At 37.6% G+C, this 16,102-nt stretch overlaps 1 protein-coding gene across 7 annotated transcripts in view; it reads left to right on the top strand.

Moving 5' to 3' along the window:
• The window catches only part of INSC (INSC spindle orientation adaptor protein), a 128,855-nt gene that overhangs the window by 69,530 nt on the left and 43,223 nt on the right, over positions 1–16,102 (top strand). For all 7 annotated transcript variants that reach the window (XM_074543393.1, XM_074543389.1, XM_026793190.2 and 4 more), the window contains exons 5-7: positions 1,492–1,615; positions 3,799–3,912; positions 9,002–9,127. In XM_074543393.1, the coding sequence (XP_074399494.1) occupies positions 1,492–1,615; positions 3,799–3,912; positions 9,002–9,127 (364 nt within the window). The remainder of the gene's footprint in view (positions 1–1,491; positions 1,616–3,798; positions 3,913–9,001; positions 9,128–16,102) is intronic.

The following is a 16,102-nucleotide window of genomic DNA, read 5'->3' as shown; positions in this document are numbered from 1 at the left end:
ATTGTTTGAACTAGGCTGCTGTAACTCTGCAAGGCTTTCTAAATGTTAATCTCTGGTGGATGAAGGGAGTTACTTTTACCCAAACTGCATCCTAATGAAAGATGGGATCTGCTGTTGCATAAGGAGTCTGATATAGACACAAAGTTACACGCAAGTGGATTTTTCAGGACTTTTAGACATCAAGGGAGAAAGTCTGGCTGTAACAGATATTGGTGACAAAGTTCCCTTCTACTTCTGTGGAGTCAGGATTTCAGCTGGTGTGAAAACTTGGATTTTGAGACTTGTACTATGCGTTCCTGTATGACCATATGCATGTATTGTAAATCAAACAAAAAAAAAATACACATTCCTTCAAATTGTAGTTGTAGGTTTGCTCATCTTCCTGCACTCTAGAATACTGGACTGGAAAATAAAAATCTCTGTAATTCTTCTCATGCTATTTTTGCTTTCTAACATAAGTTAACCATTTCCTCCAGCACAGTTCAATCACTCTTTTTTGGTTTACTTTAAACATTGTGCAAGTCATTTGGTTTTGGAGATATCATCAGGGAAAAAAGCACCATCTAATTATCAGGAAATAACATTTTTTGTAGCAGTATTGCTGTGTGCCAAACCCACAGGGCTCACATTTGTATTTTATATTTTACTCTAAGACACACAGTTTTAATAATGAGCTCCAATCTCAATGTGTCTGCCCTAAATCAGTTCTCTCCCTTCTTGTCTTTTTTTGACAAAAAATTGATATAGGTGTCTGACAGACAGGTAAAGCTGAAAATGTAACCTGTGTGCAGGTAGAGGCTGATCACCCAAACTATATCTTCCATTACAGTGGCCTGCCTGAGTGGAAGATGTTTTGACAATATAAATGAATATGTTTCTGTAACGAAGTATTTATTTCATTTGAATTGTTTAAAGTTTTCCATCTTTATCTAATTTCTTCAATTACAGCCAAACATCGCTGGCTACAGGATAGCCATTCTAACTGTGTAAAGGTGCTTTATGTATCTTTCTGTAGAGAGGGACAAATTTTATTTTTGATTATGCTGTTCAGCTAATCTGGGCACACATTTCTTTCTTCATCCTTATCCTGCTATTGTTAAACTATGACAAAGAAGGTAAAGAAACAAAAATAACTGAAAATTTGATTATGAAAAATGGGTGGGTATGCACAGCAGCAGTTGAAATGCAAGCATCCAAGAGTGAAACTATCAGCATAAGAGGAAAAGAGCAGTGCTGCACTGTATAAACACACAGCATCTGCAGCAAAATTTGGCCTGAAGTCTGTGAGGTAAATTGGGATCTCAAAATTATTCAGTAGTGTCCATCCTTTCATGGTGTACTTACTCTGTAGACAAAGCTTTAATCAAAAGTCACCATCCTTGTGAACAGCTGAATTCTGGTTATACCCTGTGATTAACATGGGGCTCACCTCTGATAATCATCTTCTGCATCTTTTTTCCCTTCATCCCTTTCTCATATCTTTCTTTTCAGGTGCTTACAGACTGAAGATGAAGAGATACTGAAGTCCATGAAATCTTGTGTTAATGAAACACTCACGACTGTGGCCCAATATTTTGGCCAGTTGATAGAGCTGGTTTTAACACAAGAGGCACAGGTTAGTTTTTAGTTTAAAAAGTTCCAAACCAAAAAGATCTTCCAAAATTGTTGGATCTTGAGGGCAACAATCCATTAAGGATCCAAGGCTGGGTTGGATGGGGCATCTGAGAAACCTGATCTAGTGGAAGGTGTCCCTGCTCATAGCAGAGATGGCAATGAAATTATTTTAGAGGCCCCTTCTCACTCAAGCCATTCTATAATTCTGTGATTAATAGGAGGATTAGAATTACAGATCTCAATTTTCAACAAATTTATGATCAAGAATTCAAATATGTTGCAATGAGATTTAGGTGTTCACATTCTCAAATTCTCCAAGAACCTCAAATCCCAAACAAAATGATCTCTTGTCTCACCATGTTATTTGTTTTTCCTGATGTCTCTTTCTTTCAAAGCATCTAAATGATGACTTCTGATTTTCCCTTCCAGCCTTACCCATTTTGTGATTCTGAATCTGTGAAATACACTGAGTAATTACTCTGAGGCTGCAAATGCATTATTTTTTTTCCATTAGATCATTATTGAAATCATTGCAATTTGCAAGTCTAGCGAACCTATTTTGACCTTTCCCCTTCCCCAATATAACTTTACTCAAATAACTTGTCCATGTTTTAGAGGTGATTTTTTGTGTTGTTGCAGCTGAAATTTTGTGTTGTTGCAGCAGAAAAAGAAGAAAGGAGATGTTTAGTGAACACAAATAGTTAAAAAGTATTTATTACAGTGACAAAACTAAATTAATGCATGCTATTGGTTAAACTCTAGCATACTCTGATGTGCTAAGATGGCAAAAAAGAAGTTGTGGTGGTTTCAGAAAAATCCCTTCTAGTTTTAAAGGGTTATTACTAGGAGGTGAAACTATCCCAAATATATTTGCAGAATTACAGTCAAACTAACCAGCTACTTTCAAATGCTCTTTGGTTGGGATTTATGAGAACTCCATGAAATGTATGAGTTGAAGTGTATAAATAACTTTGCATATTTCAAATTCAGTGAGTAGGTAAACATTGTTAAGATGTTTATTATTTCAGTCTGAAGTTATTCCCTGCTGATATTTCTGCGTTTGGGCATCTTGGCACCTACTGACACACCTGAAATCCTTCTCCCTTCTTCTTTTAAGGGAGTGGAATTATTGATGCCACCTCATCTTATGTGTATTTGGGTGACTGAAGGATATAGAACTCATTAATAAAAATTTTTTTATGAACAGTTTTCTGAGCCATTCAGTCAGGCTGTGTGCCCATTTCTGTCATAAAACCTCAATGTCTGGGGATCGTTTGCTGCTCTGAAGCAGACTCAGTGTCTGTGTGAGAGATTTCAGCTTAAATTGTGTAAAGAGCCTTTTTTCTAATCAGTGTATCAGGATTTAATTCAGGATAGGTTCATATCAAATTTTGAACTCTTAAGCTATGTCTTTTATGGAGCATTTTTCTAATGCATTATTATGGAGCATTTTTCTAAGGCTAAAGGTGGAAGAACAGAGCCTCTTAAAGGCAAGGTAATTGAATTTTGTATAAATAACACTGTAAAACATGGGATACTTCCTTGCATTTCTTTCAAAGTTGGATTAAATACAAAAATGCTTACCTTCCTCCTCCTAGGAAATAGAATTAAATTACTCTAGTGATTCTATGTCTTTTTTCAGAAACATAAAATGAAATGGACTTCATGTTCTTTTCACAGCTGTGCTTCTCTAAAGCTGCATTGACACTAATGCAAAAGCAAGACAATTTTTTACTAAGATTAAAAAATATTTAATTTTTTTTAACATTGGAGAAATAGACTATATTTCTTTATAAGAATGTCTATTTGTCAGTGATGTTTTGACTGAGATTAGTGATGAAAGCAGACCCTTAGAAGGTAGTGTAAAACAGAGTGTAGCAATATTGCTTATAAATAAAGTAGAAATATTGTATCACCATGTGATTCAGCTTCTACACTAACTAAATTAGTTGCCTTCTGAAAATTCTGATTCAATCCCAGAACCAAACACAATAACTAAATATTATTAATATGTACTAAATAGCTGGAGTGTTCCATACCGCTTGTTCTTATGCACGTGCCCGTTGTCTTGCTCTGTTAATATTTATTTTTAAATATCCCTGTCCTTGGTTCCATCTACTCAAATGCAGTGATAAATGTGTGTTGTCAGTCTGACTGCCCCACTTTTTGTCCTGTAACCCCCAGAACCTGCTGAGGCAGATAGAGCTCTCTGGCAGCCTGTATGTGACAGAGTCGGCCATCAGCAGTTTGTTCAGCCTTGCCCAGGAAGGAGCTCACCTCTGCCGCATCATAGCCAAGGTAAGGGATCCCAGGAGTAACCAAAGCAAACTGGCAATACAAGAAACTCATTTCACTAAAGAGAAACAAAATTTATTCAGAGAAACTGCATTTTTCTCTTCTTGTGGTGCTTTTGCAAGTCATACTCTACAAAGTTTACCACCCCAACTATTGCATTAGACATTTTTTTCTTAAGAGGCCCACATCCCCCCAATTTTTAATTTGATAATGCCCAACACCTGTGCAAGCAGCTTCAATAGGATGGTCAGCTCCAACAGGCTTCTCAGCATTGTTTCAGTTGCAGTTGTCTTTGTGCCATCTGAGCTATTATCACTCCATAATTTCGGGAACTTTTGTAGTGTCTCTCCTGACAGTGCTTTTTAACTACCAGCCATGGAAATGGAGAGAAACTTAATAATGGACTGTTTCAGACTACAGAGAAACAGCAAAACCTCTCAGCTGTGTGTAGCTAGGGGGTTACAGATATTACTAAAGATGCAAATTCAGAAATGCTTTGCCTTATTATGCTTTTACAAAAGACCCATCATGGCAGTTCCTTCTGTCAGTGTGTGTTCTCATTTGCTGAGTAGCTGGTGCTAACTTTTGGTATAAATGAGTCATTCTGTCAAGATCCATGATACTGGAAATCCCTGCAGAGTTTGCACCTTTGAGGACACTTGGATCTTGAAGAAGTGAGAATGGTGGGACATGGTGTCTTGTTGAGGATAGGATAATCACAACCACAGGGCATGCAGAAAGAGGAAAACCTCCCTCCCCCAGCTACTGCTGTGCCAGTTCCTTGTCCCACTCAGAGGCAGGGTTACTCAGCAGCATTTAATTACTTCTGATGTACCCTTAGATGGATATTTACACCATAAAAGGTACTCCTCTGTTCTGAAGGCTGAGAACAAGTCAGACTTGGAAACCTGTAGTGGATTATGTCAACAGCCTGAGAGGTTTAGTTTTTTCTAAATTGGTATATGAGCTCCACTCAGTGGTACCCAAAAACAATGTTAAAATGCTGAGTATTGAGTAGTGCAGAATTAACAAAGTAAAGAAAATTGGGCTTGGGCTTTTTGTAATTTAATACTTCCATAAGAGTTTAACTTAGTAGAAGTGAAGTCTGACCTTTCATAAATCATTAGATAATATATTGCTAAAATTTGGGTGTGTCACAGGTTTACAACTGAGGAAATGCATCCCCTATGCAAAGAACCCTAAGTGGAGTTTGGCTACAAATGACAGCAGTGATTGCATCCCTTGTGCTGTGCCTCTGCCTGCCCTGTGCACTGGGAAATGCATTTGTCCAGGCTGACCATTATCCTTCCCCCTCTGCACTGCCTCAGTTCCCTGCATCAGTGACCAAGGCGGCAGAGGAACTCTAACAGACCTTGTGTGCAGGCTTTTTGGAGTTTCCAGTTTTTGACCAAATAGCACATAAATGTTGTTTGTGCTGTCATTCAAGTTTTACTTGTGGCAGGTTTCACAATCTCTGAAGCAGAAAGGGAGAGAGGGGCACTGGCTCAAGTTAGCTATGACAGTAAAATTTCAGGGTCATTTCCAGACAAAAAATAAACAACAACAAAAACAAAATCTGAAATTTTTCTCAGTCATTATGAGGGCGAAAAAGGATTGAAGTCATGCAAAGATCTCAAAAGCTTCTATTGAATCCATATTTCCCTCAAGAGCTGCCATAGTATCCTTGATAAAAACCAGCCAGAGATTATTTGTTTACCGTGAAAGCGAAATTCAAAAATTTTTCCATGTAACCTTGAAGTCTTACTCTCCATGACAAAGTGTGATCTTGTGGAACACTGCTGTTAGGTTTTTTCCAGTCCCAAGCTATAAGGTACAACCCTAAAGCACACCAATCTTGGAGAAGCAAAAGAAAAAGAACCAAGATAGTGTTGTAAAGCTACAATATTACGGGAGCTGGTGTCTCATTTTACAGTTTGGTAAAAGTTTCAGTCATTTCTCTCCTTCTCCCCCATCCCCTGCTAATATTTTACAGAAATTAAAAAAAAATAAAATGCTCTATGATGAAGCATCACCCATAATTTTATTCCACCTACAGGCATTCTTTGACACTTTCTTTTTTAGCATGTAACTTTGCAATCTGCTGTGAAAAACTCATGTTGCTGACTCACCCTGGCAGCCAGTAGTAGTTCTCACTAGCTGTCAGAGACATCAAACCTAAGGTCTCTAACAAAAATGAGTAGTAGCATGGACAAGAGATGAAAATTAGCATTACTTGGAGCAAATAGGTATAAATAGATTTGGATTTGTAACAAGCAGAAGGATTTGTAGAAATCTGTTTACAAGTTACAATAAATAGGTCATGGAGTGGTAAAGAAAATATTAAAAAAACCCCAGAAACATTTTACTGATGATACAGTCCAATTCCAACTGTACTGAACAGAGGGCTGTGATAATAGGCTTGTAAAAGAGAAAGAAACAAAAATGAAGATATTCATACCTCATAACAGCCCCCACGGAGAATACTTGACTATTGGAATTCCTTATGTCTGTACAGTAGATCATTTGCTCTGATAAGCTTCTAATGCATCTTTCCTTACCTTCTTTATATGCCAGTTCCTTTTCTAGCAACTATTTACTATGAAGATATCTTTGGAGGTCATCTGTCAGATAATTATAAATGTTGTCAAAGCCTTGATGAGTATTTACTGCACCTATTGTCATTTCAGGCTGAAACCACAAAATATTCCACCTTAGAATTAGCTGTCTTTTTGCTTCCCCCCTTTATTCACTCAATCCACATGGTTGTGGTGATTGTATTTCAGGTGATTTCATTACCTAAAACTAGCCCTTCTGAAAAGTCTCCCACAAAATTGGATTCCTGTTAATACAATGTAGGAGAGAAGTAGTTCATCACATGTTAAAGCAAGTGTCCCTCTCTTCCTCTGAATGTTTACCCACTTGACCAATTTATCTATGTCTCTGTCAGATGGAATGGTTTGGCATCATTGCAAAAGATACAGGGGAAGAATCTTGAAAAAGGAGAATAAATTTTGAGAAATGCTCTGATACCAATGAAGGGACTGGTTTTGACAAGCCATGGAATCAGGCTCAGTATTTGCCACCCATTCAATATTTCACTTACACATCTCTCAGTTCATTACTCATGGTCAATATTTTACAGCTTAGTGATGGCACATGGAGCACAAAATAAAGAGTACAGATCTCCTCCTGACAAATGCAGTGATAAATCACTTCCTGTCCATCAAAGGCAAAATCAGGGCACCCATTTGGCATAGAAAAGTCTTAAAGCAATATGCCAACATCACTTGATCATTGCTAGATTTATCCACAAACTTCTGCTTATTATGGCCAAAGCAGAGAATCAGATCATCCTTGATTCAATTGAACTGTGGGAAAATTCAAATTGATAATGAAATGTAAGCAAAAAAAAAAAAAAAAAAAAACCCAACAAAACTGTTCCCTTTGGCTTAGGAATGACAGTGCAACAGCCTTTCCCCTACATTTTTGATAGATAATTTAATTAATGCTTGGGTGAAATATCAGTAACTTTTTGTGGAAGGAAAAGTGTGACTGAAACTTTTTTGTTAGTGTACTGTCTCTTTTTTAATTTAAAGGCTCAGAAATATCTTTCTGTATTAGTCTTTATATAGCAGTATAAGATATAAAATAACAGACACATGAATGCTTCTTACAATTCCAGAAATAAGTTTTACTCCTAAAAAATTTCAGTGAGGCTATTGTTTTCACTGATGCCACAGAAATTCCATATATTTGTGCAAAGATATGATATGAAATTTCTTTCTGGAAAATATGTTAAAGAGTTAATTTTATCTAATTCTATATGACTTGGTATAAATTTTTTGTTAAACTGAACAGAAGGCTTTGCTTCCTGTGTTATTCTCTACTGTATTCAAGCAAAACTGGTACAGAAATATAGAATTCTGAAAATGAATAAAGGCTGAATTGTAGCCCAGGGTTTTAAGTCAGTATAACCTGTTGAGCTTTCAAATAATGGTGAGGAGAAAATGGCTGAGGAAAAAATAGGTTATTTCTGTGAATCTAAAAATATTTTTAAACAGAGTCTAATGAAACAGGCTTTAAAAAAGGGTGTACTTTTCACTTGGCCCATGATTTCAACTATTTTTAATTTACTGCTGTAATCTGACCACTAGACTGAGCTCTTTCATTTGTCATCAGTAATTTAAATGATTTCATCCTCATCATATGTCTGATTCTACATCATAAAAGACATATGTAGTCTACCTGATAGCACAACGTTTTGAAATGAAAAATAATTTTAAAAACCCCACCACATGAAGTGCAACATTGTTGGCATTTATTTAAATATTTATATTTGTTATATGAAATTTGCTAAAACGTGTATTTACAAGTTGTGTTGGAAATTAATTAGGGATAGCTACTCCAATATGGACTCAAGTCCTAGCCACTGTAGTATTTAAAGAAAAATTTTAGGAATGCAGATTTTATTTCTAAGAGGATGAATATTTGGATTGTATCTGTTTAGAATTTGACAACTATTTCCACCTGCTTTTCAGTACCTCTTCAAACATACGATCTTCCTGTTCATAAATTTAGTATTAATTAAATTTTTTGTGGAGCTCAGAAATGTAGATGAACAGGAAATATATGGTAACAAAAACCTGTTTTACACTAAAAATATGGCTGAAGGGTCAGTTAAATGTTATTCTAATTGCCACCTATTGATGGTTCTTTGTAATTTTTGCAGGAATGTCAGGTTTAATTTAAATGGAGCTTGTAACTGGTAGGAGTCAATCACTTAAGCACACCTCCTGCTGAGGTTGTATTACTTTTTCATCACTTAGTGTACAAGCATTAATCCACTTGAGTTCTCTGTGGGAGCTTAACACCCTCTTTGTTGGTGTTATTCTGATAGATGTTTTCGATAAAATAATAAAGGAATCTGCTCCCCATCCCAATCTTGATTAAGCACTAGGGAGACCTCTAGTGCTACTGTCCTGATCACTGTTTTGGATAAACTACTGAAGGAATCTTCTCCCCATCCCATTCTTGATTAAATACTAGGGAAACATCTAATCCTACTGTCCTGATGGCTTTTTTTCCCCTGCAGGAAGGAGGTGTTGTTGTTCTCTTCAAGATCTGTCGCCAGGATTGTTTCAGGTGCCTTTATCCCCAGACCCTGAGAACGCTGGCGTCAATTTGCTGTGTAGAGGAAGGGATGCACCAGCTGGAAAAGGTAGGAGCTTCAGGGTTCCTTACTGACTCTGTCATAAAATAGAGAAGCCCTGTCTTTAATCTCTTGCAGAAATTGATGATTTGGTGGTGTTTAATACTGGTGTTCCATACTATACACACCTTTTCTGTGCTGAACACATCTTCAGTCTTCAAAAAATTAATCCCAGCAATAGCATTATCCTATAATCTTTGCACAAATTGGCTTTATAAGAGGGGATAATTTTGTAAAACAGGTAAACATGTTAGCAACTGCATCAAAAAAAGGAGAACAAAAACTAGGGAAATTATGTTTTCTGGAGTTTCTAAATTGTTTAGAAACTCCACTGTTTCAAATCATCCTTAAAATACAGAAGGCTTTATACCTCTTTAAATCCTTTCCTGATGGTCTGATAGGGCTCCTGCTTGTGGCAGTGCTGCAGCTTGTGAGAGCTGTAGATGTACAGAAAGAAGTGAGATAGATACAATCATTAGTCAATCAAAAAATGTGTCTGCTAATCAGCAGCAGCTTTCATAAAAGCTACTTTTAACTGCAATGGCCAACATCAAAACATTATCCAGAGAAAATTATATCAACTTCTTAGGCTCCTTTCCTTTCTCACATTCTCTATGTACTGCTATGTTTTGGAAAATGAACACTTCTGGTCACTAAATCATGATCTCATCTTTTGTATTTCATAAAAGAGTCATCTTCCTCAGCTGAATAATGGCCTCTTGAAGTTAATGATAAATGATTTCACTGCCCCTTTACACTGACATATCTTGTAATTTACTTCCCTGAATTCAAGTAAACTGTGACAGAACACCTGCAGCAAAAAGCAAGTCTCTGAGTTTACAGTAAATGAAGATGACTTAATTTTTTTTTTTTACATCATGCTGGTTCAGACTAACACCAGAATCAGTCTGAAAGTGTCTTTCATTATGTCCATTATAATGGTGGAGTTAATAGAGGTAGAAATGGAAAAGATTGAATCAAGTCACCAGGTCCAATTCCTGGCAGCATCAACACGTGTTTAATGTCCCCATATCAAAGCTGATGGAACAGGAGTGCCAGAAAAAGTGAACACTCTCAAGCTCATGTTTCTTTGATCTGCTTTAAAGTTGGCCACAAATAAAGTTGTTCAGGGTAAACTCGATCGCAATCAGGATTGGAGCAGGGTTTAAAAGGTTTACCCCCTTCAAGAACTTTCGATTCTTAAGTCATCATCTTTAAATATGAATAGTTTTTTCTTTCAAAATTTGAAGTACTCTTCTGAAGAACACAAAAGAGAGTTAAAAGTATTAGCAATCCTGTAATTACAGAAGTTATCACAGGACTTATAATGTGCCAGAAAAGGGAGCTTCTTTTATCCAACGAAGAATCTGGGTGCTGGTGAATGATTTAATTTCTCTAGTATGAATATCATTATGCCACCTAGTGCATTAAAATATCAGTGCAATTTGAACTGGGCTTTTAATGACAGAAACCTCACTTAAAAACCCCCAAACTTGGCTACTGAGCAATTCAGATTAGGCAAATCAAGATTAAAAAAAACCCTATGCAAGCCTTCCCCCCTGTATTTTTTAAATTAGATTGCACAGCCATTGTAGTGTTTAAAAGACCATTTAAAAGAAAGCAGCAAGTGCTGTAATTTCTTATGAAACGCTGTGGTGGTTTGACTAGGAAGGAGTGAGAATTCTGGGATGCTGTGGTCAAACTAATGAATGTTCTGAGTTTAATACTGACACTTGGTGTAGCTAGTGGGGTTTGGACACACTTCTGAGAATACACAGGGGTTAAAAAGTAGGGCTCTGCCTCTGGCAGGCTCTCTTGGAACGTCGAGGCGAAGAGGTCAGATCTCTTCCTCCGTCTAGCTGCTGCTGCTGGGTGGGGGAGGGGCAGCCACGTGGTAGGTTCTGGGCTTGGACAGAGATGGGAGGTGAGGAGGCTCTCGAGGATGGAAGGGTAGAAGATTTTAGAGAGTCAGTCTTCGGGCAGCTATTTTCTTTCTCTTAGGAGAGAGAGAGAGAGCCGGCGACACTGAATGTGATAGCAGCCGGCTCAGGAGGAGAAGGGGGGGGAAGAGTGCTCGGCTGGAGCGGCAGCGTGTGTAGGAGTGCCGCAGCTTTGGGACAGAGACTGAAAGTTTTAACTTCTTTCTTTCATGATTGGGGCTTTGTAAAAATGCTAATCTTCTTCGAAGCTGAATAAGAAGGGAGATAAGAGATGAGATGAGACAAGGACTTGGCTCGAAGAACGTGGAGATGATTGAATAGGGAGAGATGATTTAGAGTGGCTTTTTGGCTAGACTTTTCTTGTGGCTATAGACTCAGTTGTTCTTGTGACACAGAGACTGTACTTAGGGAGAAGCAGTGGCTCAGAATTAGGAGAGTTCATCGTGAGGACTTCTCAGCCTCAGGGAGTTAGAAAAATATGGGGGGGACAGATGTCTCAAAGCAGAGACTGTGCCTTTTTAGAGTGAGACAAGGCATCTTTGAAAGACAACTCTAAAAGCAGCTCTAGCCATGCGCAGTGGTGAGAGCACTGGGCATAGAAGGAAGATGTCACAAGCGACAAAAGGACTTTTTTCCGGGCGGTGCCGAAGTGACAGAGAAGCACACGAAGTTTCAGTGTGTTTCTAGAGAAAGCCTATAGAACAAGAAAGACTCTTTTCTTCTTCATGAACTGAAGTTTGAGTATACTAAAGAGTGGTGCCAAGCTAAGCAGTTAGTGATTTGAGAGAATGTATCGGATTGAGAAAGTCAGGTAGTGGGGAGGAGGAAAGTGGTTTTTTGTAAGGTTTTCAATTTTTTTTTCTTTTCCTTATAGTTTTTCCCTATTTTCCTGTAGTTTAGGTAATAAAGTGTTCTTTATGTTTAAGCTAAAGCCTGTTTTGCTTATTCCTAGTCACATCTCACAGCAGACACCAGAGTGAGAGCATTTTCATAAGAGCACTGGCTCTGTGCCAGGCTCAAACCATGACAAATGCTTATCTGAAAGGTGAACTGAAAGGGGGTGGTACTCTTTCTGCAGTAATTGCAGTGCTTAATTACTAAAGACATCAGGAATATTATTTATTTATCCAATGTTCTTTGATCTTGCCAATTCAGTGCTCATTTCTAAAGCTGTAGAAAATTGCCTATTTTAATAAAAAAGCATTTCTTTCAATAAAAAAAAAAACATTCTTGTTCTTCCCAGTGACACATCTGTAAATATATCAGACTGGAAAAAGCCATTATCACCTTTTTATCAGCTTGGTAAACAAGCTGGTCTTTGCTATAATTGCGGTGATAAGGTAGTTGTTGCAATTATTAGCTTTTCCTCTTTTCAGTGAATCTAGTTGGGTCTGTGTACAGTGATGTAAAATCACTTGGTCAAAATGGGATTTTGGAGCGATTATTTCACTTGCAAATACTTTACTGAATTTTGATAATATACTAGTACTCTTTGTTGTACATTGAAGTGCAGAGCTCCAGGAACTCAAGAGTGACAAATTAGGCAATTAAAATAGAAAAATGGTGAAGAAATAGTCTCATTGTGTGCCTGAGGACTGCATAAATAAATGTTCTCTGTAAGCTGTGCTCAACAAGTGGTAATTTTTGTGCTTCAAGGTACTTCAACCTGCTTGTGGGTGTCTGGTTGTTTGATACACTTTAATTTTGTAATCCAGTGTGATGCCAGCAGGATTGATATCATTATTTGGTCAGAGCTTCCTACTTTAGAGTGGAGTGGTGAGACCCTGGAAAAGCAACTAGAACATATTATTCCTGTTGCTGTTTGTCCCTGTACCCAAGAGAACTTTGTCATCTGTGTCTTGTGGCACTCCATTTTTAGGAGAAAGCTCACTACACCAGAAAAGTTGGTTTTTCTTGATCTGGGCATTCCAGGATTTATAAAGACACAATAAGTACTACAGGTAGTTGGGAATAGAGAAAATAGATAAAATCCCTAAATCCCAGACTGAGAGGAGTTTGGGAGAGCTGAGCATGACTGAAACTGAAGAACAATGTTAGTGCTGCACATGCAGACAGACCTGGTGCTGAGGTTTAGGACAGAAATGCAGTGATGTAGCAGGAGATTAGTTGTCTTGATTTGTTAGGGGTTCTGGAGAAAAGAATATCTGAGCCTTCACGAATATGTTTTGCAAACATAATTCACCTCCATATAGCAAGGAGAGTTGGAGGCACGGAGTTAGGATTGATTATTGTGTGTATTTAGTGACACTTAAGGTCCAGAAAAAGTAAAAATTGTGATCTTGGTGATGTATATCCTGCAAATTGCATTAGGAGTAACTGCATTTCAAGTAATACTTTTGTTATGAAGAAACACAGAACATCTAACAGATCTGGTTTTCAACATGGAGCAACCTTGCCTGGAAATGGGATTTGTGTTTAAATAGATTTTTTTTTTCTAAAGCAATTCTTCAGGCCTTACCCCTGTGAGCATACATTAGGTCCTTGTTTTGCAGAGCTGTCTGGGCAAAGGTTCTCCCACACATTTGGTGACTTGCAACCTCATTAAAGTCTAAAATCTGTGGCAGTTTCTTTGTTTCAGGGCTGTCTGTACAAAAGTTGTTGTTGGTGGTACTAAAAGGCATGGCCTTCTAATTTTTGCCCTCCTGAAGCCCAATTTTGTGGTCTTTCACTGAAGCTTCTGTGGCAATAAACTTCCTGCTGCAATAAAAGAACTGCAGAGCTGGTTCAGAAATAAATAGCAAACAGTGCAATGTACTGCATTTTTTTACTGTGCATGTGAAATGTTATCACATTAAAAAATGCTGCTTAGCTGGGACCTGGATCAAGGGTTAACTGCCACAAAACCAGCATGATTTTACAAAAAGCCAGCTGCCTAAATTTTAACAGTGTGCTGAGTATGGTTACTTAGATTATTTAAACTATTCCAGAAAGCAAGACACCTGGAATCAGCTCATTAAGAGGAGATAATCCAGAGACACTGGTGACAACAGCTGTTACTTTCATTAGTAAAACCTTTTTAACAAATGACACAGCTTTTATCATTGTGCTTTAACCAAAATTGCCAAGGAATAAATTAAAAATTACTTTGAATTCTTCATTTAAAGCACACTAAATCAAATTGCCTCCAGAAGAGGAAAGGTAAAGATAGCATGAAGTGTACGTTATTTGCGGCTGGGAAAATATATGAATTTTGCGAAGACTTCTAAAACATGAGTGACCTAAAAATCTATTAGTCACTGTGAACCCAGTCTGAGCCTCAGAATAACCATATTCTTATATGCAGTAATAATTTCTGCATGGTGGTAATGCAGTCTGTCCATAATGCTGCTGAAAAAACAAGTTTTTCTAGGGGAATGAAGTAAAATGTATATTACAGAACCTCCTGCCAGAACTTATTCATAGTTTTTGGGTGCATGTGTGAGGGTTGCTTAATTCACCTCTAACCACTTTGAACTTTCAGTTTCAGACATTAACCTCAGTTAAAATCACGGAGCAACTTTGTCTCAGGTGAAGTCCCAGCTGCTAAAGCCACTGAAGTCCATGTGAGTGTAGGGTGAGACAGAAATGAGAACTGTGTTAGGAAAACTCCCTCACTGTGAGAGTGGTAGAGCACCAGAAGAGGTTTCCCAGGGAAGCTGTGGATGTCCCACCCCTGGAAGTGTTCAAGGCCAGATTGGATGAGGCTTTGAGCAGCCTGGTCTAATGAAAGAAGTCCCTGCCTATGGCAGGGTGGGGGGTGGAAATTGATGATCTTTAAAATCCCTTCCAACTCAAACTATTCTATGAATTATGGAGAGGGCTTTGATTACGAGAGCTTGGATAATGTGAAAGTAAAGTCACTAATTCAAAGGCTGAATGTAAAAGTTAGCTGGTGGCCCATGAGTTTCATTGCCACAGCATGGGAATGCTCTAGAATTGTGAATGTTTTAATTTTCATAGTACCTGGTATACAGTGGAAGTAACTTTGTACAGTGCAAGAGATAAAAAATTTTCCTGATCTGAATGAACTATTTAGCTGCCTTTATATATCGTTATTCCAATTTCAGAATGACCAGGGATGTTATTAATATTTTAATATTAACATTAAATCTCTTAATTAGGAGAAATATAATTTCTCTTCTAGAAAAGGTATGTGAGATTGCCAGTTTAGGTAGGGAAAACCCTTAGGTTGCTACATTTTAGAGCATGTCTGCAGGTTGTTTGCTTCTTTTAAGAAGTGCAAGTTCTCTGAGGAACAGGAAAATATTGTTTTTTATTGTAGCAAAAGGCTTATTTACAGAACTTCCAAGAATGAGAACGTTTCAGAAAGTGCCTATCTCTGCCTCAGCCTGTCAGCCCTTATAACTCAGAGAAGAGCTTTGTGTTAGGGTTTCTTAGATGAAAAATGTTCATGGCCTATTTTAATAGTTTCAGAACAAGGATTTGATGATCTCAAAGATGATAAAAATTGCGTGGTTGTTTTATTCTAAAATTAGTCAAGTTCAAGAAATCAAATGATTGAGATTAAAAAAAATACATTTCAAAATGGTCATGGTTTTCCAAGTTTACTTTTAATACATGGAAAGTCAGATTTCATATTATTCTTTTTCCTGTGAGAGACAGGATAAAGCTGAGTAATAACAACAAAATACAGGATTTTTAGAAGCCATTGGAAGGTATCAAGTTGTCAAGGAGCCGATTTCTTGTCTCTTTCCACAAAAACAGGTAACATGCAGTGTTACAACCCTTTCTGAATTTTTCACAGCTCATGTTGGCAAACACATTATTAATGCTGTTTTATAAAGAGGAATACCTTTCTTTTATGTTTCCTAAAACTGTGTTTGTTTACTGGAGAAGCTTGTGAGGCTGACTGGTTGGGAAGAGCCTGGAAACTTACTTTCTGCATGCTCAAAACCACAGAGCACTGGCTTGTGTGCTGAAAACATGTGAAATGATTTAGGTGGATAGGGTTCAAGTGATGCATTGCTTTTACAGCCCTTTGGCCGGAGAATCAACTCTTCTGGTCTGCATAATTCACTTCTTT

This window comes from Zonotrichia albicollis, chromosome 6 (assembly GCF_047830755.1).
Source record: "Zonotrichia albicollis isolate bZonAlb1 chromosome 6, bZonAlb1.hap1, whole genome shotgun sequence".
NCBI lineage: Eukaryota > Metazoa > Chordata > Aves > Passeriformes > Passerellidae > Zonotrichia > Zonotrichia albicollis.
The sequence above is the reverse complement of the archived record's forward strand: the minus strand, read 5'-3'. Positions and strand labels throughout refer to the sequence as shown.